Genomic DNA, 23,471 nt, shown 5'->3' on the forward strand with positions numbered 1-23,471 from the left:
ATGCGATCTGGAGTTACCAGCTTTGTATCTTCAGCTTCTGTTAACTTTTAAATAATTGCTAGGTACACTTGCACTAATTCTTACGATACAGGTCCGAGTCTTATCGTCTAGTTTTGCCCGGCAGCAGCAGTTCTTGATGCACGATGCCCTGCCAATCCATCAAAAGTACAGCACAGCATAATCTCTCCAGATGTTGGTGTGGACTTTGCTGCAGACTGTGGAGACTCTCGCTGCCATGACAACTATCTTTTTCTCACATTATTGTCGTAGGTTATCCACTTTTTATTACTTGTGATCAACAGCTTCAGAAAAATGGTTCGAGTTGGTTAGGTTTCAATAGAGATTTGCAGATAGAAACTCTATCGAGTAAATGCTTTTAAATCATGCCATGTACCCAGACGACGAGCTCCTTTTTTAAGCTAGCTTTTTCTAAATGATTTAACACTGTTTGCTGATGGATGTTTATTTCATTGACAATGTCATGACTACTTACATGCCAGTTTTACATGACTTTTACCAGAATGTCATACACTTTTGTTATGATTGGTCACCCATTGCGAGGAGTATCTTGTACATCGAAATTTCCTGAACGAAGGAGACTGAACCATCTTTCGGCTGTTGTTTTTGATAGCTTATCTTGCCACTAAACAATACAAATTTCTTCACGGGCCTGCGCAGTATTTGCGCCTTTATCAAAATAAAATTCTAAAAAATTGTAATGCAGTTTAACAAGAGATTCACTCATCTTTACAATACAATACCTTACGTCTGATAATAAAAATTTCAACACTTTTTGCACATCTACTAGCTTCAACTGCCACTGTCAAACGCATCCCGTGCAATGCAGAAAGAAAAATACTGGGAAGCTTTGAAAAGAAGGTAGATACTAATGTAAATATATGAAGCAGAAAAAATAAGCAACTATACAATAGCTACAAAGATGCAGACATAGTAACATACACAAAACTTAGCCATTTACAGTGGGTATGGCATATTGTAAGAATGGGACAAGAAAGAGGAGTAAAGAAAATTTCCTTAGCTGACAAAGAAGTCACATGGAGAAGGGGATGACTGGTATTATGGTATATGAAGAAAGTTGGAATCAGGGTAGCGACAAACCGGGAGTTGTCAGGTAATTTGAGAAATCCTTAAAAAAATCAGGGACTTCTAGTAAGTCAGAGAATTTCGGTTTGCTAAGAATGGGATTTTAAAAATATTTAAAAGTGAAAATTTTAAGACGATTTCACATGTTGTTGAGTGCTTGGTTTTTATTTGGTAACTTAAAACTTGGAAAATTATCTGTGCTTTCCGCTAGCGATATGTAATACACTTATGTTCTGCAGCTGCATGCATTATCTTCTGCTTTTCTATTGGAGAGTGGCATCTTGGTGAATACTCACAAATGCAGTTTGATCAAGTATGCAATGGTAAATTAATTTTCGACGCTCGCTAATTCCAACTTTTTTCCTTTTTCGTTTCCACTATTTTCTGGTTTATCGGAGTTTCCTGTCGTGCATTAAGTGAAGGTAGCTTATTATACAAATGAAAGATATTTGGAATGCGCTTAGTCATATTTGAGCTTTCATGTTTTCATTGTAATGTATTATAATTCGCAGAGATTTATTTCGGAAGTTAATGAAAATTGCTGGTAAAGTTACATTATTGTATTAAGAGCCCGATCTGGTTCATTGTGTACGTATTTTAGTTCATTTTAATTTATCTTAGGAACTTATCAATACGTAAATATCTGGTGTAAACACGAAAATGGCTGTGTCTCAAAAAGGAATAGAAGTAGCAAATGGAAATTGATTTAATTCAGTGAATGCATCATACCTGGCAAAAGAGAAATATTTTATACAGTCATCTAAAACAGGCTTTTATTTAGAACACATATTGTAAGAAGGGTGATTGAGAAGCGGGCAAAGGTACATAATAAATGCTTTCTGAACATTTACTGCGCATTTTTTAACATTAGCTTGGTTTAGAGTGGTTGTTGACTTACAGCTGTAGTGCCATAGAAGAAGAATAATCTCGGTATGAAAATGGTTTACTACCTTGTAGCCTACCTAATACTTGTCACAATTTTTTCTTTCTTTTTTATACTATTCTTATTTTTTTTATTCCTAGGCAAGAATTAGAAAGTAATTTTTCTTCAAATTTAGAAGCTAATGTCTATAGACGGCAAGTAGCAAGAAGAAAAATGTGTTTCCGTCATTTTTACCGACTTCATTTTACTATTCCCCCTTCCCTTTAATATGTTCTGTTGTCCTTAATCTCAACTGTATTTGCTGTTATTGTTACGTATACTATTTTAAACTACTCTTATTTCCATGTTACAATCTAATCTGATATATATATATATATATATTATAAAATTAAACCCAATCTCATAAGTACAGAACTTAACTACAACAATAATGAAAAATAAATAAAATAAAAAATAATAGTTTGATATTTTTTTCCTTCGTTTCAGATTTTGGCTGAAAGAAACAACGAAAGCGTAAGTCTTTAATTTTTCCCTCCTCAGTAGTTTCATATCTTTACCTTAAGTAAATTTTTTCTCAATGATTTGAAATATGTGGGCTTTTCAGCTGCTTCAGTTTTATGCTTACGAAATATGATTTGTCTTACTGTTTATATTTACTTAACATTTTGAGTTTTCAGTTATTTCTGTAGACACTTGTGTATAAGACATCGATTACGAATTCCACTTGGAAAACTGTATAAGTTTTATGAAGGTATTTCTTCCCCTTGTTTTTAAAGATTACGAATTCATTGCTTAAAATTTCAAAAAGATGATAGCAGAAAATTAGAAGAAAAAGGCAGACAGTAGTATTTTATAATATATCGCTCTCTAAAAATATGTAATTTTTTATTTTATTTTATTTTTTTACTTTTGTAAAGGAATTACCTCAAGGAAAAGAAGGTGCTATACATTCCTAAATTTCCCAAGCACTTGATGGATGTTATAAGTAACAGTGAAGTTTTCTTGTATCCTCTCTTGTTGCCACATATTCCTTTTCGGACAGACGGTCTTAGAAAGGTGTACTTCGTTCCACCGGAAGATCAGTAAGTAAAAATATGCTAATAGCATTTATTTCTTTTAATTAATAATCATTAAGGCATACGAGTTTTTCTTCTTTTAATTTTCGGCAAGTAGTAAATTTCTTTAATGAATTTATAGTTATAAAAGACGATTATAGGGTTAAATAGAAAAGTAAAGTATCATACAGTTCGTTTTTTAATAGTTATAACCATGCGCCTAATACTGACTAATTCACTTTGATAGCGGCTGCATGAATGGCAACCGTTGTGACTTATGCTAGCCGGTAAGACGTAACACACTATACATAGGATTACTTCGGAAATTATTTTGTCTTTACGTATGTTGTGTGTGGTAGCTAACAGGTTATCAGTCACCTAATTCGATGGTAGTAACTAATGCTACTGACTTCCGTTTTTCATCCGTAACCGTTGGTGAACATTTACCTTAGATCTACAGAAAATTGGTAAATCTATGGTTGCAATTGTTAACTTCAAATGAGAGATGTTAACGTGCTGTGTTTATACAGGTGGTTAATCAGAATAGTTGAAATACTTCTAGCTTGCAACAAGATGTGTAACTGTGAGGTAGTCACTGATGATGCTTCTGCAGCACGTGTTATTGATGTGTTTGGTGATAGTCTATGGTACGTAAAGCGGGATAGAATAGCAGTGTATGTTGAAGTGGGTAGACGATGGTGATACAAAATGGGAGATCTCTCTGAATGTCAGTTGTGTCCAAATTGTAAGTATATGGTTAGTTAACGCAAGCATATCCAAGGTTTTAGGCGTCACGAGGAACAATGTTCAAGGTGACGACTCTACAAAATTCATGACAAAACATCGACAAAGACTAATATGGGACAGAAGAGAAACCTCAGTGGCAGGGCCCGCTAAACATTGAAAAGGATTGCCACCAAGGAACAAAACGAATACGGAAAAGTAAATATGGGGCTCAATCAGCACCAGGAACAGCCTATCGCATCAGTCACAATTGAACGTTATTTACATAACCTGAACATGTGTGGTGGGATTGCAATTTCCAAACCGCTTATCACCGACAGCATTGTAACATCATTTCGATCTTGTGACGGTTTCTTTTCCGTTTACTATATTATTGGTGTTAATAAGTCAGCATGTTGTTTTATTGTTGTAAGTGCAAGGATGATTCGCGTTAATTTTGAGAGATTTGATGTGAATTTATAGGATTTTCATAAAGCTATTGTGTTCTAAAGGTGTACAGAATATTTATGCAACTATGTATTTTTCTTATTATATTACAAGAGCAAGCTTGTATAGCGAATGGTTGATAATCATTTTTTGTACCATAATAATAAATTATGAATAAAAATGGCGACGTACTAGCAGTCAAATTTAGGCGGTTTTGGTGTATGAAGGGAAAATTATTAGTAAGACTCTGATTTACACGTTGATTAATAAGTCAGGATGATTATCAACAATCAATACTCGTAACTTAAACTTTAGTTAATTTGTTAGGAACAACTAATTTGTTATTAAGTTGCTTTTGCAAGACCAATTGCTTACATCTAAAATTAAATAAGCGTGAATATTGCACCTAGATACAGTCACATTACGACACTTCTGAATGTACGAGGGCAGTTCCTACATTAAACTCTTATTGATGAGAGAGAAGCAAAGCTATATGGAATTTCATTCTATGGGTATATTTAAAACCAGCAGTAGTAACTTATGAGGAGTTCTCCACGACTCATCAGAGCATAATGTACATGAGTTACGTGTTGTTCCTATCTCACATAAAACCACAACAAACAAAACTTAAAAATCTTTACTGTAGAACATAAATAAAAATATGACATATATGTAGTCTTGGCCATTATATTCAATATCAGCTACCAACTATGTCTTCGATTACTGCTGCATTGTAAAATTATTACGTATCGGTAGCTGAGCGTGGTTTGTATTACAGGAAGACAATGAAAATACTGACAACAATAAATTTTAAATTTTCCTGTCTCCAACAGTTAATTGTGAAGTACGAGGGCATCTTGGATACTGGAGCGGGCGGGAGTTAGTATTTTAAACTGTCACATTTGGAAAATTGAAGCATCCCGCCGAACAACGATATATGTTACATTTAGTGATTTCGAGAAAAAACAAGAAAAACTTGTAGTACCTAGGTATATTTCAGGAATACAATAGGAAAAAATATAACTAGGTGCAAGCACATTGTGAATGGTTGAACAGTATCTGATCTGATGAGTGGCTAATTTGTAGTCTTGAGCAGCATGGCAGGCCGCGAAAAAGTTCGCCAAGAAACAGGTATACTTCTTTGCAAATTTCAAACGTCCTCCACGTGGTAATATGTTGATGGATCGTAATGATTTTCATACTAAATACAGATATTGTAATATACCAAGTATTTGAAAAACTTTGGTTTCCATCGGTTACTAATTGTAGAAGTTACGAATTTTTAAACATTTCAAAGAGCCGCCATTGCACTATTTTAAACCGAGCTTTCAATGTATATCCGACATGTTCCGTAAAGCATAATTCCATTGATAATTCTAAATAACTCAATTTGTTACATGTATCGTTGTTCAGCGGGGTGCTTTATTAAAGGGTTTGTCCCAGACAAAACTAAAACCTGTTTTGACAATTTACCTGAAAGCTTTAGCAGAACAGGATAATTTCACTGTTAGACGTGCATATTTTTGTTGTTAAAGTTATGAAAGCTGACGCATGCTATTTGGATAACCTTTTTCCATCCAATTCGAGTTTAAATTAGATAGCTCACTTATGTACAATATTCTTGTTATCGTTACCCATTAACGATAAACCACAAGACGATCTTCATGCAAGTTTATAATACCCTAAGTTACAAATTACCTCTTGTCTGCCAGAAAATTCAGGATTTAAATGTCCTAATACAGGTTCTGCCATATCCGGCATGTAGCCGATTTTGAACGACCTGATTTTCTTGCATTTCACTCTCTGAAACACTTCTTGCTGAACCGACAGCTTAATTGTGAAGAACTAACATAACAGAGTGCTCTTTTCTGCCATGTCTGTTGTTCTGTAGTTATAATAGAACTACAATACGTAGAGCAGAATATTGAAGAAGAACCATAAGTTCCAGTGGGCTGTAATTCTCAGAATTTTTATTGTAAACATATAATTGAAGGAGGAATGAATTTTGTATCCACAAACTCTAGGAACTTGACTCATCGTTGTATGAGATTGTAGTGTAATTGTAATTGTAGAATAGTGATAACAGGTGTCTGCTTATTGTTAATGAGCAGAAAACTCAATTAATATTTGTTTTTTCTTATCCATATAGATTAATAGCTTTGGGTCTAGAACAGTTTGTGCCACTTGTAAGAAGTAATCGTGAGTTGAAAATAGGAAAATCTCGATATGCAGGTGCAGTTAAGTTTATTCAGTCGCTGATGATGCCATGCAAAACAATGAAGCACATCTTATGGCACATTCGTAACATGAAATCCAAAAAATATGTTGTACCAAATCCTATTAAGGTAAGTATGTTATAAATTTCGTTGTTTAAAATAAAGGAAGTGACAACATGTGTTAAATTTTGTATATAGTGAGTCCAGTCTTTAACACTCATTGAGACAGACCGTTAGTACAAATACTTCATATAGGTTTTACTTTAATAAAGTTTAATTTTGAAGATAGTGGGAAATTTTTGCGGGTTCTAGATGTCTGAATTTGAAATACTGCACAAACTCGAATCTGTGATGAAGGTAAACTTTTGTTGCTAATCATCCTTACAAATGCAATATTGTGAAAACGTAAAACAATGTTACTGAACGATTGCTTATTTCGTGAATTATTTCAAGTGTACTTTTAAAAAATTAAAGAGTTCCTGTCTGTTTCTCATGTTTTTCAAAATACTGTAAAATTCAGAGAATATATTTTTTCTGCGTATAAATCCCCTGAAAATTTTGCAAAGAAATTATAACATTGTTCACTTTGAATTATGCAATATATTGAAAAATATGAAAAAAATAGGTGAGGAACTCGTGAACGCTCTTTGTGGAAGTAGCTTGCGGTCTTCTACAGATAATTAAGAGTTCAGATGAAATTTGTGATTTCCACATTTCTCTGTACACACAACAGAAAGAGAACGTCAATTTATATACTGTGTACAAAAAGCACAATTTTTATTAGTTGTTTCAACGCTCTTTGGCTTGAAAGTATTGGAAATTGACAAATCGTTATTGTGTGTGCTTCGAATTTGCTGGGAGCTCCTCCGTGGCTAAGCGGTTAGCGTACGCGCCTTTGACGCGGGAGACCCGGGTTCGATTCCCGGCGGGAGCTCATGTGGTTCGGATTCCACGTTAATCAGTAGGTCCACGTCTCATATAGCCTCGCTGCTGAAAAGGGACGTTAACTCAAAATCAACTAAACTCGAATTTGCTGGGGAAATGTTGAAATGAATGAATTCCGTAGTTCAAAACCTTAATAATGATTCTTCTTATTTTTCCGTAACAGTCAGCTGCCTGCAATTGATCAAATCATACATTTGATCATGTTTAAGTAATAGATAGATACTGTATAACAAGATGAGTGCTCATAATCAACTTACTATCAGTTCTAATATGTATTTCTTCGACGAGAGCAACCACTCTGCAGTTGTTGTTTACGAAACATTAATGGAAGGAATAAACTGATCCTATTCGATCCATTAAGTCGCCAATGAAGCTCTTACTGTATGCCAGAAGTGGTTCCGCTTCGTGTGTAGGCAGCACTTGTAACTAAGCTCTGTCTTGAACGAAGGAGATTGAACCTATCGTTGCCGCTGAGTGGATTGCAAAAAGCAGCATCTCTATATTTCTTACGTTTTTGTTCTGATACCTGTTGGTAGACGGATGCACGGACAAAGCTGTTCTATAATACTTTCGACACTTTCACATAGCGTAGTTTGGAAGTCTAAAACTAACAGAAGTTCGATATATGAAAATAGTAGTTAGTTTTTCTGTGATAATACTGTGTATGTGTAATATACAGATACTCATCAATTTAGTGGAAACCTGAAGAAAGTGAACTTTACCAGATAATATGGCGTTGGACCACTTTTCGCTCTCAGGGCAGCTCTGGTGCGACGTGGAATTAAGTCATACAGGTCGTGAATAGTAACCGGTGGAATATTACATCATTCCGCTTGCAGTACGTCACTCAGTTCCACGAGCGAGGATGGAGGCAGTAATGTGCGCAGATTCGTGATTTTAAAATGGATGATGTTCAGATCTGGAGATTGGGCGGGCCAGGGGAATTTTTCAACCTCATGCTGTTGTTCCTCAATTTACATCACAGCAGCCCTAGTTGTGTGAATGTGTGTGCATTTTCATCGTCTAATGTGACATTATTCCTCGGAAGTAACATCTGAATCATAGCATACACATGGTACCCAAAAATAGGGATATAATCATAGATGTGACACGACCGGTAAACGTCAGAGTAGGTCCCACTGAAAACCAAGATATTACGGCTCACAGCATCACAGAGCTACCGCCATGTTTCATGGTTGGGCGGAGAAATTGCAGTTCATACGCTTCTTGGGCGTCCATCACACACAAACACAGCCCGTGGTTTGAAATAAGGTAAGTGGTAATTCATTCGACCATATCACAGGTTTCAAGTTATCAGTGGTCTATGTTTCATGTTCGTGGCATCATTGACGTCGTGCTAAAGCGTTAGTATCCCTTACCAGCGATTTCGCCCCTGCAATATAACCTCGTACGTTCATGTTATGTAACTCACGGTGAACTGTAATTGTCGACACAGGCTGTGGGAGGTGCTACTTTAATTTCTGTCTTATACTTAATTGATAAGTATCTGTATATCGTCGGAGATCTATATATAGCAAGGGGTGCAAGGGATAGTGATGTGTCTCTTAAAGCCTCTCCTATCCCATTTGCCATCCTCACCTTCACGTGGTGCACCCTGTTTCCACAGACGAGGCTCTGGCATTTTATAATAAATTTTTATAATGAGGAAGGTAAGTAGACTTGGTATTTGTTATGTTTGAATGTAGTTTATGCATAAAGCGGATGTAATATTTTCCACCATTAGAAACTTGTATTTACCATTACATAGCTGTTGTAAGTCTGGACTAATGGTATTATATATATAAGCGCCGACGCGAAGAAGATATTGGTGGGCTCTAGAGTTGCCCACGAGACATAATGTTCATGATGAAATGCGAGGCCACACAGGTTTTCCAATAAAAGGACATTCACTGTCCTAGACGAGACTACTTTTACAACGCCTTTTCGAGAAGAAACAGTCTTAATTCTTGTCTGGAATTAACCATAGGCAGAGCAGTAAATCGAAATAATTGAATAATTAGGTTTAGGATTGGTTCGTTGAAAACCAACTGATCTTTATTAGTGACGGATTTAGATATCTTCCGGCCTTAGACAATTCTTAGCCGAGCCATCCTTTTCCCCTCCTATGGTCAGAATAACAGATTACTCCTGTACTTTGCTTAACTGTTCCTTCCACTCGTTCTTTTTGCTGCTTAAGTATTTTTGCTTCTACCTCCTCCACGCTAAGAGTAAACCACTGATAGTTCATCACAATGCAGTTGCAACATTGTCGAAGATTCATTCAACTTACTTCTAGTTCTCAGTACAAAAATGATTCATATTTCAAAATTTACGCAAATAACATCGTTCACTCAAAAATAACTAAACCGTGTGGTTTGGTTTTCTCGGGATTCTCCCATTTCTTCCCACTTTCTTCACTTCACCATTTCATTAATTTCTCATCATCACCGTCTCCTTTAGCGTACACGGCATAACCGTGGGACGTAAAACAAAGATTTTGTATCATTTTTTATTTTTCGAAAATAAAAAAGAAACACTTCAAGAGCGCAAAAAGATTTGGAATACTGAATATAGCTTTGCTGAAACTTATGTAGGGTTAAAGACAGAGCTTCTTGGAAGTATGTTTTTAATGCGGCTAGAACTCTATGTATATATACTAGCTGAAATGCCCATTCTTCTCATGGGTCAGATAAAATATCTATGTAAACAAACTGAACAACGAAAGGAAAAAAATATCGGCCATTTTCTAATACTTTTACATATCGCGGTAAACGCTTCCTGAAACTCCCTGGTTCGAATTAAAAAAAAAAAAAAAAAAAAAAAAAAGACGCCTCTGGTCCCCAGCCGATGGGGGCTGTATTTGGAAGTCAACGCGTGGGGGAGTATCACCATTCATCTCAGCGACCGCGAAAACTATGGATTTGACACTAATATCGGTCATTTTTTTTGCTACTTTTATATGTCCCGGTAAACGCTCCCCCTGAGACCCTCCTGGTTCGATTTTTTTTTAAAAAAAACTGACTCTTCGTCTTGGTCTGGCGCTTGGACCAAGGTACCCGTGACCAAAATTTGGTAACTCGGTCGACTCGTCTGGTTCCCAAGCCGCACACAGACACACACACAAACTCTATTTTATTTATATTAGATTGTAGAAAAAGACTTTACATCGGGGACCACAAATGGAATATACTGTATGTTAGCAGAATCTATATTCGATATCAGTATACAAAGGTTGGAGCTTCAGTCAGGTCAACCACTCTGGCTATGCCACTGCTATAGAGTGCTTAATATTTAATACATTAAGGTCCTTTACTGAAATAAATGATTTATGATACCGTCTGACGTCAGTTACCAGTGGAGATGGAACTAATGATTTTCATAGTTCTTTATGTCAAAACACACTGTTACTTTGACTGTATATTGTAGCTGTCCAACTACTATTCGGGTCTACCCAACAGTGGACACTGACGGTTAGCCCTACCTGTCACATAAAGGTATGTGCAAACAGAGGCTACGTGCTATCTGCTGTAAGCCCTAGTTACAAAATCCTATCCTTCGGTCAGGGTTACCCTCTGTCAGTATTGAAACCGCAACTTATACCGACATTTCTTCCTTCGCAAGATCGTAGTGACGCTTTGGACATTGACGTATGTCCTTTCGATAGGCGTCGAATACTTTTCGTAGAACTCGTTACCAAAACACCAGTACACCTCCAGATGTTTGATAATGCAGTGTGTGGTCGTCCGGTGCTCGGTAAGAAACATTCTCTGTTGCCGTGACTTCATGTGTGAATTTCTTCACTGCGCTGTCTATTGGGATGTAGCGTATTAAAATCAGGAGCTATGATCGATGTCAGTAGGGTAATTTCAGTTTCCTCCACATTCATTAATAGAATGTTGTCTTACCGTCCAAAGACGAAAGACAGAAACCACCTACTTCCGGGTCTTAAGAATATTCCGAAAACTCATTTAGTATTATTTTCAGGCTATACTGCAGCAAGGTGGCGACAGACCTAGAAAACAGGTGAAAGTCAAGGAATTTGATAAGATGAGGAAAAGTCAGGGACCTCTGCTAAGACTCAGGGAATTCCAGTTTGCTAAATAAAATTTTATAAACATTTAAAATGAAAAGGCTAAGAGGATTTCAAATGTGGTTGAGTGTTTGTTTTTAATTGCCAACTCCAAACATAGAAATTTATTTGTGGTTTCCACTAATGCTGTATAACAAATTATGCTCTGTAGTTATTCACAACTTGTGCTCTGTAGTTGTTCACATAACCGTTTACTTTCGCTTGCGCAGTGGAATGTTATATTGGTGAATCATCCATGAATTGCAGTTAGATCAACAATAGAATGGTAATTCATGTTCGATGCGCACACAATCACAACCTTTTTCTGTTTTCGTTCTCCCACTAATTTCGATTCTATCGGAGTTAACGGTCGAGCAAGTGAAAGAATTTTGAATACAGTTACGAGTATTTGAGATTCCTTGTTTTCATTGTAATATATTTTAATTCACAAAGAGGTTTATTTGGGAAGCGTTTATGAGTTTACGAAAATTGGTGATAAAGTTGAGTTAATACTCAGCAGATATCCGGACTAATTTCATCGGACTCTTGATCTTTAAATATGGGATACGTCTATAGATGCCAAGGTGTACCTTCCACTTTGTGCTTATAATGCAGTATTTGTTGTTACACATTTATTGGTACATATTTAATCATTTTCCATTAATGATCATTCATTTATAATGATATATTTATGATGATGCGTCTCATATGTTTTATTGGTAATATCATCATTCTCATTTTAATATTATTTTGACAATCAAACTGACACAAAAATTTGCTAGCAATATTTATGGTACGTGAGTTCAATTAAAGTTCCTTTTTTTTTCTTTTTCTTTTTTTCTTTTTAATCTCTTTTGTAGTATGCTTTTTCAGTGCCAATATGAAATGTTCAAAGTATTATAAAACAACATTATTTCAGACAAGACGTGTAAAAATAATTTTCAACTAGAATGCAGTTTCTTAGAGTTGGCACAAAACCGGTTCTGGGTTAGAGAGAGAGTGTGCCGCCATAGAAAAACCCCTGCTAGTACTCCTCTAAAAATACCTAACAACGACTGGACTTATTTAGCAATTTGCTGTCAAATGAAAGAAAATAGAAAGAGACGGTTAGAATTTGCGACTTCAATTCATGATGTGCAATTTCTGTTTGATGTTAACATCCTCATACATTTATTGTAGTAATAAAATCGTAAATGAGGCCCCCGTCATGTTCATATGTTGCTGTTCCATTACCTTGTTTTTCGCCAAAATTCTTGGGTTTTGGAAATAGGGAAGCAGATAGGTTCCTTCTTGGTGTCGGTTCATTATCACGTGTTACATTGAATGATGAAAACTGATTCAAGGGTTTGACCATTTTTCAAATGTTATGATAAGTGTTGGTTAAATAATTTGGATACTTCAGAATGCAATGATTTACAGACGTTGTTAAAATATTTATTTTCTTTCGTAAAAATCTAAATCTAGAAAGAAGATTTTCAATCAATGCGGAGTACATAGCAGATTATTTAAAAAAAAAAAAAAAAAAAAAAACTAGTAGCACGTAGACTTGTTTACGATGCAGTAGCGTCTTCTGGTGGCCGTGAGAAACAATCAATAAGCAAATCGGTGATTCATTATGCAGCAAATGTGTGTACTCATTTTGCAGAATCAAAAATCCAACAACGAGAAGAGAAAAAGAAGCAAAGAGAATCTGAACACAGAAAAAGAGAGACATTCTGAGCGAGCTTGAAACTAAGTAGGCTAAAATACCCAGATAGTGGAAGATATGCCCAATATTGATGAGGAAATGAAGCGTTTGAAGAAGTGAAATGAATTACCTAATACTATTTTTTTTTTCTGTAGATGTGTGGTTAATATAGAACACCCAGTTTTTTAAAAAAATTTTATTATACCTACATACACCCTTTTTCGTGAGTATCTCAGGTGATGTTTTCTTGTGACTTGACTAGCGCTACAGATCAAGTTTCTTTTTAGATGTTTAATTCCGTGCTTTGTGCAGCTAAATATTCTGTAATTTCGTAATAAAATACGTCATATTTGTTTTTATATTATTCATTTTTGTAGTTGATTAGGGAGAAAAGATATATTACTTACGTGTCATCATTGTTATGTTTTCTGGTCTTAATTTTTCCTGAACGTGGGAAAGTCTTTCTGGCTAATTACATAGGGAAAATTTAAAATAATAAAATAATAAAAAAAAATAAAAATTAAAATTAAAAAATGGAAAATTGGGGAAAATCACCAGGGAATTCTTTCCCGTAATTTTTGTCATTGTTCTGCTACAGATACGTGAAACTGATTGAATCATTCGTTTTGTCGTCGAATTAGTCGTTCACTGAGGCAGTCTTAGTTGATGTATAGGGCTACAATATTCTCTACATTATAAGATAATAAGACAACCCAAGATGACCGCCATAAATTTGGATGTACAAATGTTAGGGGCAAAATGCCGAGTTAAGAAGTACATATTCCTTAAATTTAGTTATCATTTTCTAAGAAATTTATCTTCTTAATTTTATCCTTTATTATAGAAAGGACAAATTTCATTTTCTTGTTTTTTAGAAATGTTATATCCGTACATTCAAGTATATCGTTGCTACGCCTCGAAGAGCCGCTATGTGTTAAAATTACAACTTTTCAGGAGAAGCAAAAAACATCCCAAACTCTTAAAATTTTGCCAAATACACGGAAACACTTAAAAAATGTAATAAAATTGGTTCTGCATATATTATGCACTGGACATTGTTGTAGCTTGCTTCAACAGTATTATATTACTATTTTTGTGTTTACGTAGCACCTTTTGCACCTTTATAAGCACGTAGAGGATTTGTATACATTAATCAGTGCGTGCGTGATGAGAACCAGAAGCCTTTAATTTCAATCTATAATTTTTCATTGTTGTGGCAAAACAATTGAATATTAACTTATGACATTATAAGGGACACTGCCTGACAGCTTTCTGGTTTATTTGCACGACATAACTCATTTTCGACAAACATGTCACATAGCGGTTCTTCGAGGCGCAGCGACGATATCTGCTTCATTGCAGTCTTCTTTTCTTGTTTTGTAAGTTCTGTTGCATTCTTATTATCAGTGAATCTTTCTTTTTCGCGCCATACCTTACTACGAACTCAGTTTCTGGTGAGCTGACAGTTCATACAGAACTGTCCCTGTCTTGTTGGGCAGCGATCTGCCCGTAATCTTTGTGGATCCCAACAGTGCTCACCACATCCTTATGTTTCTCTTCAGCCCCAATTCTGATTCTATAGACTTGCTAATTCATAGCACATTCTGCTTTTTAATATATGTAATACACACACATTCTGGTCCAGACTTACAACGACACATTGTATGTTTGTATATATACAAATATACAATGTAGAATAAGGAAACAATATATCGTATGTTAGGTTAATTTTAATGTATCCATCCGTAGCCGAGTGGCGAATGCGCGTGCTTTGTATATTTAGTTCCGGTTTGTTTCCCGTTGGAGGTATTTGCCTCGGATACAAACTTAAGTAGTGGTTGGAAGCCTACATTAAACAGTAGGTCCCGTCTCATGTAGCCTCGGTGCTCAAAAATTACTTACAATAATCAGAAATTGCGAAAAACATTATAGCACTTTACAAGTCAACTACTTTCACTTTTGCCTTAGGGAAAGAAAAAGAAAGAGCGGTAAATGAGGACATCAGGTTGGACGCCATATTAGTCTCCATAGTCCATTGTGTATATGTTGTTGTCTTCTATTCAATATCTGGTAACTTATTTATACAAAGTGCGCTAGTGAATCGGGCGATTTTACAAGAGTTTTTTTTAGGATGTAGTTTAGTAATGGTGGAACCACTACTGCTGTCTTACTGAAAAGCATTTAGTCACAATGCAGTAAAGAGCTGAATAACAACGTACTTTTGTTGTGAAAATCGTTTTCAAGAACGGCGACGATTTAAATAATAGCTCAGTGAGTATTTCGAATACATTATGCAATCATGCTGTTCTCTGGGACTATCTGAAATCCCAAGTCTTCAAACCACACAATTCAATAACTGAAGCATCGCATTCAGGAAGAAGTTGAAAGAATTCCTCTAGAAATGCTGCAAAGATTCATGAGTGTGTGTATTAACAAACCACTGTCAAGAGTATTTAGATAAGTGACGTTAACAGGAGACTTACTGAGTGTGTACAGTGGAATGGTGCTCATATGAAAAATGATATTTTTGAATAGTAAATTTCTCTTTTTCGGTGAGTTACATTGCAACACTTCTATATTCTGTTCATATTCGTTAAAACCAAAAGGAATTAATTTACTTGTAATAACATTTTATTAAATCGCCCGATTCACTTCCATATCCTATATTATAGAAGGAGAAAACTGTTTTTACCTTTAAAATAGTGCTATGATGTGAGATTTTAAAGTGAATTTTACGCCATTCTCACAAAAGTTTGTTGCAAACTATGCCTAGTCATTTTTTGCTATTCTTCATGACCGGTGAATTTTTAAGAATGGTACATTGTGCTAAAACCAAGCCTCCTATCCTACCTCTTTTTGTGCTAAATTGTAATGCGTGTAAAACTCATAAGATGATCAATGAATTTTAAGATTGTACAATATCAGAGTCGGCTTATACCCTTTTTCGTTCTTCCCAAAGTGAAGTTCTTGAAACATGATAGTTGTAATTCACATGTGCTACAGTAATGAGTAATTTTTCTGTTTGTTTCTAGTTACTGTTTGCTGCTTGTTCACTTTATGTAGCTACTTTCACATTCTTAAAAGTGTGTTAAGTTATAAGAGCTGAGAGAACCAAATACAGAAGATTGTTCGATTTATATTGGACCAATCTTAAAGGGCACTCGCCTTGTCTCGACCCCACCACCGATGTTACTCTATTGGATCTCCAAGATTATGAACTATCTCCCGACGTCGAAATTTCCAGTAGAGCAAACTCCGGCAAAGCATGGGCAAGGGAATTTGTTTCCACTTGTCTCTGCAAGCTTTCTGGAGACCAGCGAGGGTACATATATGCCCATGTTGGAGACTTGTTTTCAAGCCAAACCTCATAAGTCTATCGGTATGACACAAATTCGTAATTCCCGTTCCACTTGCTGATAAACACAGAGATGTTCTGGCAGTATCACTTCCTAGCCTTATTCATATGGATGTTCATCTGGTTGCTATCCGCACTCTACAATTGTGAGAAGTCGATCCGAAAAATAGGTGTCATAAGATATTCCTGGAAGTATGTTGCATTCACTTGCACGTGTTTATCAACCCTGTGAATTAGCAACTTCCCGATATAACTAAATCTCATAACAACTGTAAACCCACGCGTGAAATTTGCCCGTCAGTGGCGAATAAATCCGCAGTTGTTGTTGACATCATTATCATATGTCAGCGGTCGAATGTGACCAGCAGTAGTGAGATGGATGTATGCTTCATCCACTGTGACTACTGACTACTTGAACACAACCAAATGTTTTCCGTACAGTTTTCTGTAGTTAGGGTTTCGTTCTGCAATGTGACGCGGGAGCAGGTGTTATACGCGAGCCTTACGGACACATTTCAGCCGGAGCTCTTCTGACTATGTTTACAATTGAAGATACTAAATTTAATCAGTGGCTTATGGTACGTTGGGTCGGCGGATTTTCCTGGCTGGCCAATTGGTGAATCTTCTGCAAAATTGCAAGTGTCACTTTTCGTGAAGCCCTCTTCCTGATTGCTTTTTCGCGATGACTTTGTCGCCATGGGCTCCTGAATTTTTTTTAACGGGCTGCAGGTTTTTCAATAGTTAACCTGAGCTTGAATCCATTTTCCTGATACTTTCGCTGTACGTAGGAAAAACAAGCTCGGAAAAAGACCATACCCTACGCTTCCCAGTAAAGGTTAGTTTTGGCACAGTTTGACGATACTCATCCACCTACAACCTCAGAGACACTATTGGTCACAACAGCAGCTTTATTGTTCCTGTGTCATTCGTTATTTCCAAGATGATAATGACATTCCTAATTCAAACGCCCGAACCATCTTCTGGTGTTGTATGTGATTTTCATAATAAATTATCTAAATAATTCAGATTTTAAAAACAGTACACTACAAAACTACTGTACGTAACACATTTATGCAAATCGTATTTGTAAATTGTAACTGATTCCACAATTCGTTTATACCATGTTACGAGTTAAAACTCCTAAATTAAGACATGTATTTTGTCATTAGGTATAAAAGTGAATGACGCTTAATTGTGGTTTACGAGTAGTAGTAACAGAGAAGGTGATACAAGATGAAAAGCACGAAAGGTAATTTGTAAATGTAGTAGAATCTTTATTTGCAGCTGTTACTCCCAAATGGTTGAAAAATGGACAGTAAGAAAATAAGTAAATTTTTAATAAAAAATTAGGATATGGTAATATGTTTACTAGTGCAGTAATTCCAATTATTGTTTATTACTCTTCATTTAATAAATATAGTGAAACTTTTCTCATCGATCGGCTTTGGTGGGAACGGTCCTGGGTTCTGTCTCCCAGTGGGAACACTCAGTCGGAAATTCATTATGTTAATTACTGCAGAAAGACTACTATAAATTTCTCCCTTCGACCGAAGAAGATAGATGTAGACAATCTACTATACATTTCGGAATGTAGATACGTTTGTTACTTGTGATCACTTGCAAGTATTTTCCACAAAGAGCATAAATCTTCATAACCATCAGATTTATTGGGGAACGTAAATTTCGAAGAATGAGTGTCAAAGCTTCATTGAGAACCATCACCAATTAGTTATTGCATTTGCCAACATTGGATAAGAGCAATTTACGGAGATTGTTCTGTGTATATGTGATCAAATTATACTTATTATATTGGTATGGAAATCCATTGCGACAATGCTCGATTGCCTTCTCTGGTTTTGAACGAGTGCCCGGTAACTTGGTGTCAGTTGCAGAAGGCTCCATTGAAGAACAATAGAGGAAATCTTGTTCCGTCCGTCTTTTACAGCTTTCCATAATCCACTCACAGTTGTGACACACCTTTTGCCTAAAGCCTTTTTAAGCAGTGCAGAGCCGGAAAAGTTCATTGGACTTGCGTCTGGGGGCTTCACAGGTATTTCGTTGGAAGGTATGGCCTATATTCCAGTAACCATCTCCATCTCATTTTGAGAGACAGTCATGAGGTATGTGAAGTTTTGTATTGATGGATTCGGACCATGTTGATTTCATTTCCGTACATTTCTAGTACCTCCTGCTCGTAGATCGGCTCAGAATATTTTCCTAGTAGTACTATAAGTTGACTTTTACAGTTCTTCACCGTGCAGATCTTCAGTTTGCCTCGGTAACAGTGGCCGGCAACCATTACAGAGGTTGTTTAGTCTACATTTGGCCAATTTCGACTTAACCTAAAAATTTAGAAGAATCCATGGCACCAGGTCCGTAAGTGCTCGATGTGTTTCCCTTGGTTCCTAACAATAGCCCGACAGCGTAATTTCTACTGTAATAGGCTTCTCTGAAGAACTGGGAGGGGAATCTTGTCCCATTCCCTTTGCACAGCTTTCCAAAGTCCTTCCACAGTTGTCACACGCCGTTTTCCCAAAGCCCGCTTCAGCAATCCAAATCCACAATAGTCCATAGAACTTGCATCTGGAGATTTAACAGGTACCTCATCGAAAGGTATCACCTGTATACTACTTGCCTCCTCCATCTCCATGTAGAATGCGAGGGACGATCGTGAGGTATATGATGAGGCCTTGTCCATGTGAATGTGCACCAGATTGGCGTCATTTCCATACATTGTTGGAATCTCATGCTCGTAGATCGGCCGCATGATCTGCTCCTGAAAATACTGCGAATTTATTTTGCAGTTCTTCGCCACCCTACGAATCTTCAGTTTACCACTGTAACAGTAGCCAGTAACGACCATGAACCCTTTTGGGAAGGATTCCTTATAGACACGGGCCCACCTTCTGAAGTTCTTGGCACCTTTCTCTCGGTACATGATGGCTCTTGGTTTGCCGCAGTCGGAAAGGTAAATCCATGCTTCGTCGAGCGTTGCCAGATGCCGTTCGTACAGCTTCCGGGCGTTACACTTTCGTTCCTTTTGGTGGCCATCCGTGAGAAGATGGCCGCGAGCTTTCATGACTTTCCAGCTTGAATTGATGGTATAACGTCCGGTTCACAGTCCCCAAAACATGTCAAGACGATTAACCGTACACCTTTGTGTTGGTGGATTTTCTTGCATTGCCATTTTGCGAAGTTTCCTCTGCATGGTGGAGGTGGCCTTTGTGCATTCCCGCTTCCTAGGCAACTTCATTGGTGATCCAAATGGTGGAGCTTCGTTGCCCTTGTACTTTTTAATAACATTTTTTATTCCACTTAAACCGATATTACAACCATTCTTCTTGCACTGTTTTCTAATGACAGAAACACTAAAGTAGGCGTCATAAACAGCCGCAACATAGCCTTCCCAAAACCGGCTTAGTTTGGGCGACATTTTGGTCACAGAGCGGAAACCCACACACTTGGAAACAAATTTAACACAACACTCACAACAATGGTCATGTTTTGTGCGTTATTGTCGTCCGCGCGGAAAAACAACTCCGTTCCCAGGAAGACACTGCACAACACTACAGGACGCCACGAGCCAGGTCGGGTGAGTCCATTCTGCCCGGGAGGGGGAAGGAATGAAATCGGCCAAACATAGGCTGAACAACCTCTGTATAAGCCCTTTCGGAAGATCCTGTTTGCACGCTCGGATTCACTTTGTGAAGGGCTTGGAGCTTTTCTCTCTATATGATGGCTCTCGGTTAGACCCAATTGGAGAAGTACATCCACGCCTTTTCCAATGTAGTAACATATCACCACCTTAGATTAGCTAGATGCCACTTGTGTAGCTTTCGAGCGTTACACTTGCGTTTCCGTCGATGGATATTAGTAAAGTGATGACCGCTAGCCTTGAACACCTTTACAAGACTCAGTCATTCGCGCAAGGTGCGGTTGACAGTTTTCAAACACACATTGAGATGATTTACCATATGTATTTAGGTCGGGGGATTATTTGTCATGGGCATTCTTCAAAGTTTTACCTGCATGCTGGTGGTGGCATGTATGCACTACCATGTTCTCGTCCCCTTTGTTAGAGAACCGAACGCTGAGAAACCGTATTCTTATACATGCTGATCACTTTATTTATTTATTTATTAAAGTGAAGCTAATGTCACAACTCTTGCTCTTCCACTGCTTCACTAAACTTTGTATCGTAAAGGGCTACAACATAATCCTCCGCAAAGACTGTTGTTGGGTGCATTTTCGGCCTAGAGAGAGAACATTTTCATTTTGATACATACTCCTCCAGAAAGCGGATACGTTGGGCGGGGTTTCCGACCCAGCAAGAAAACACAAGCAGTGTTTTACAGCTCACACATTACACAGACAGACTCCCTAACTAAGGTCGGCAAGTTCATTTTGCGCGCAGGGGGAAGGAATCCCGTTTGGTCGAACATAAGCGAAACAGCCTTCTGTACAATATCGCTTCCTGTTAGGTTTTTAAGTATTTTTGTTTTTCGATTAAGAAATTTCTTTGTAAGTTACCGTCTCAACATATGCATTTTGGTTTTATTGACTTTCTTAAACAACAAGGGCAAAGAATGTTTTGTGAAAATATGTTCCAACAAGCAAAATACTAAATTTAGGTGAATTTTTAATTCCAAAAACTAGGCAGGTTATCATGTTTTATTGTTTCGTGAATATCTAAATATGTGATTTAAACCATTGTTTCATAATTGTTTTTATCTTATTTAAACAGTATTATATCGATAATGAGCGTGCTCCTCCAACAACTCATTACGTAATACCACTAGACGCGAAACCACCCAATCAGCAACCGAGTGAATTGCTTCCAGCGAGGTGGAGAGAGTTTATAGGGATAAACCGCAGTGTTGGATCATCGGAAGAACATCAGGTACGTTCATTTCATAGTCTAAATAAGTATTATGAGTTCCATTGTTTTCAAGAGCAGAGTGCAGAGGGCTTAAATCACGAAACATCTATCCTATTATCGTTTTTATTGTAAGTTTTTTTTTTTTTTTTATTATTATTTAGATGCTTTAGCTAGGATAACTTTGTGGCATAAATATGTAAGATGATTATTTATTTATTTTTTAATTATTTGGACATTGAGTATAGAACGGCCTTGCTCACAAAATTTTAGCTTTTTGACAGTATGTGATGACTAACAAGTAAATTGCATGAAACAAGAGGTCTTAGTGCAAATAAGAGGTAAATCTTTTATTTGGTTTGGAAGGATATTTACCTTATTTTTCAAAGCTTACTGATTCCGAAAACACAAGAAGAGTTCATGTTTGTCCAGTTTGGTTCTCAGTGTCTCATTGATGATTAATTCTGTATTTACCATCGATCATTAAAAACTAGATTTTAAAAAGCGTAAATTGCTCTGATTCATACAAATTAGTCTTCTCATATTTAAAACATTGCACTTTCAAACTCTTTACTGGTTAACTATTTTAGTAAATAATAGTTGCACTAACTTCTAACAAAAGGTAGTCTAAGTGTTCTTCCTTTTGTTTATTGAATCACTGAAATTAACCTTGATTTCATAGATATTGGTGCATTCTCTTAGCCATTTATACCTAGCATGCTGGGGTGCACAGTGACTGAGTGGTAGAGCGCTTGCTTGTAGTGGGTGGGATCCCTGGTTTTCCCCCCGGCCGAGTAAGTTTGTGGTGGACAACACCGTGTCTGTGAATTTTCTTTGGGTACTCGCATTTCCTTGTACATTCCGATTCTATTAATTCTTCCATCATCATTCACTTGCCTTAATCATCATCTCTCGTATCGTAAAGGACATAAATCGTGGGACGTTAAACTGAAAGATCTAATTTCATTTTTATACATAGCATGGAATTTCTGAAGGGTCTCGTTCTTCCTAGTTACTGATTATAGTTTTAAATATTCAATTGTAATCAAAACTTAAAAATTGTATTATGTTAACTTCATAATATTTTGTAAATCATGCTGAAAATGTAAATTTAAAATAAAAAAAGAAAAAGAAAAATGTGTTACCAAGTAAAAGTGAAATTATATCTAAAACTCTGCTGGTAGCTCCTGCCCTATGCGAATTCGATTCAGTTAGAATTACCAACCTACATTAAATTCTGTCACAGATTAGTCTCCTGTTTTGGCTAACCCAAAGAATTTTTGCCATTGGCTTCGCACTGCCCAGCCAGAACATTGTGTCCCCCTACCTAATATCTGGTATGTCCACCGCTAGTTCCCAGAACAGGAGCAATGCAGTTTGATATAAGCAAAGGGACCTTAGTAGATGGCTGAATGCATGATGCACTACATCTGCACATACAAGTAACTTCATTTGTGTAAATTCAGCGATGAGCTCGGATCTAACGTTCAATGACATATCAAAGATATTGTTCATTTGGGTTAAGATCAGGAACCATTCCAGTAGTTTAAATTCATCACTGTAGCGCGACATTGGCCGTATGACGGGGAGCGTTGTCTTGCTAAAGGATGCCATTCGCAGTTGAAATAAAAAAAAAAAAAGGCTGACATGAAAGGGGTGTTGGTGATCAGTAATGATCAGCCGACATAGGAGCCGTCATTGAACCTTCCACACACACTACTCATTATCCTTAAATCATAATGGAGCCACCACCAGCCTGCGTCATCCTACTATGCACGAATCGAGCAGTTGTTCCCTTGGAAGACGACGGATTCTAACCCGGGCCTGGCATGCCATGAATTCAGTTTCATGATACATCGTTGTGCCATTGTTCTACGGTTTATGACGATGTACACGTGTCATTCCAGTTGTTATGGATGAAGCTGCGTTTAACATTGGTACATTACGACGTCGGCTGCGGAAGCCCATATCTAACAATGTGTGGTGAAATGTGTACTCACTCGTGCTTTGTCCATTGTTAATGAATGTTAAAGTCTGCTGTAAATTGTGCCACAGTTTGCGTCCTATTTTATTGTACCAGCCTCGACAGTCTACGACGTCCGATATCTTTA

General features: G+C 36.9%; 1 protein-coding gene across 2 annotated transcripts in view; it reads left to right on the forward strand.

Annotated features, from left to right (window-relative positions):
• LOC145678475 (GON-4-like protein) overlaps nucleotides 1-23,471 on the forward strand; it is a 103,315-nt gene that overhangs the window by 70,978 nt on the left and 8,866 nt on the right. For both annotated transcript variants that reach the window (XM_081748655.1, XM_081748656.1), the window contains exons 12-15: nucleotides 2,474-2,500; nucleotides 2,905-3,069; nucleotides 6,362-6,557; nucleotides 21,229-21,384. In XM_081748655.1, coding sequence (XP_081604781.1) covers nucleotides 2,474-2,500; nucleotides 2,905-3,069; nucleotides 6,362-6,557; nucleotides 21,229-21,384 — 544 coding nt within the window. The remainder of the gene's footprint in view (nucleotides 1-2,473; nucleotides 2,501-2,904; nucleotides 3,070-6,361; nucleotides 6,558-21,228; nucleotides 21,385-23,471) is intronic.

The sequence above is a fragment of the Thermobia domestica genome, chromosome 2, assembly GCF_964235325.1.
Source record: "Thermobia domestica chromosome 2, izTheDome1.hap1.1, whole genome shotgun sequence".
In the NCBI taxonomy this organism is placed as follows: domain Eukaryota; kingdom Metazoa; phylum Arthropoda; class Insecta; order Zygentoma; family Lepismatidae; genus Thermobia; species Thermobia domestica.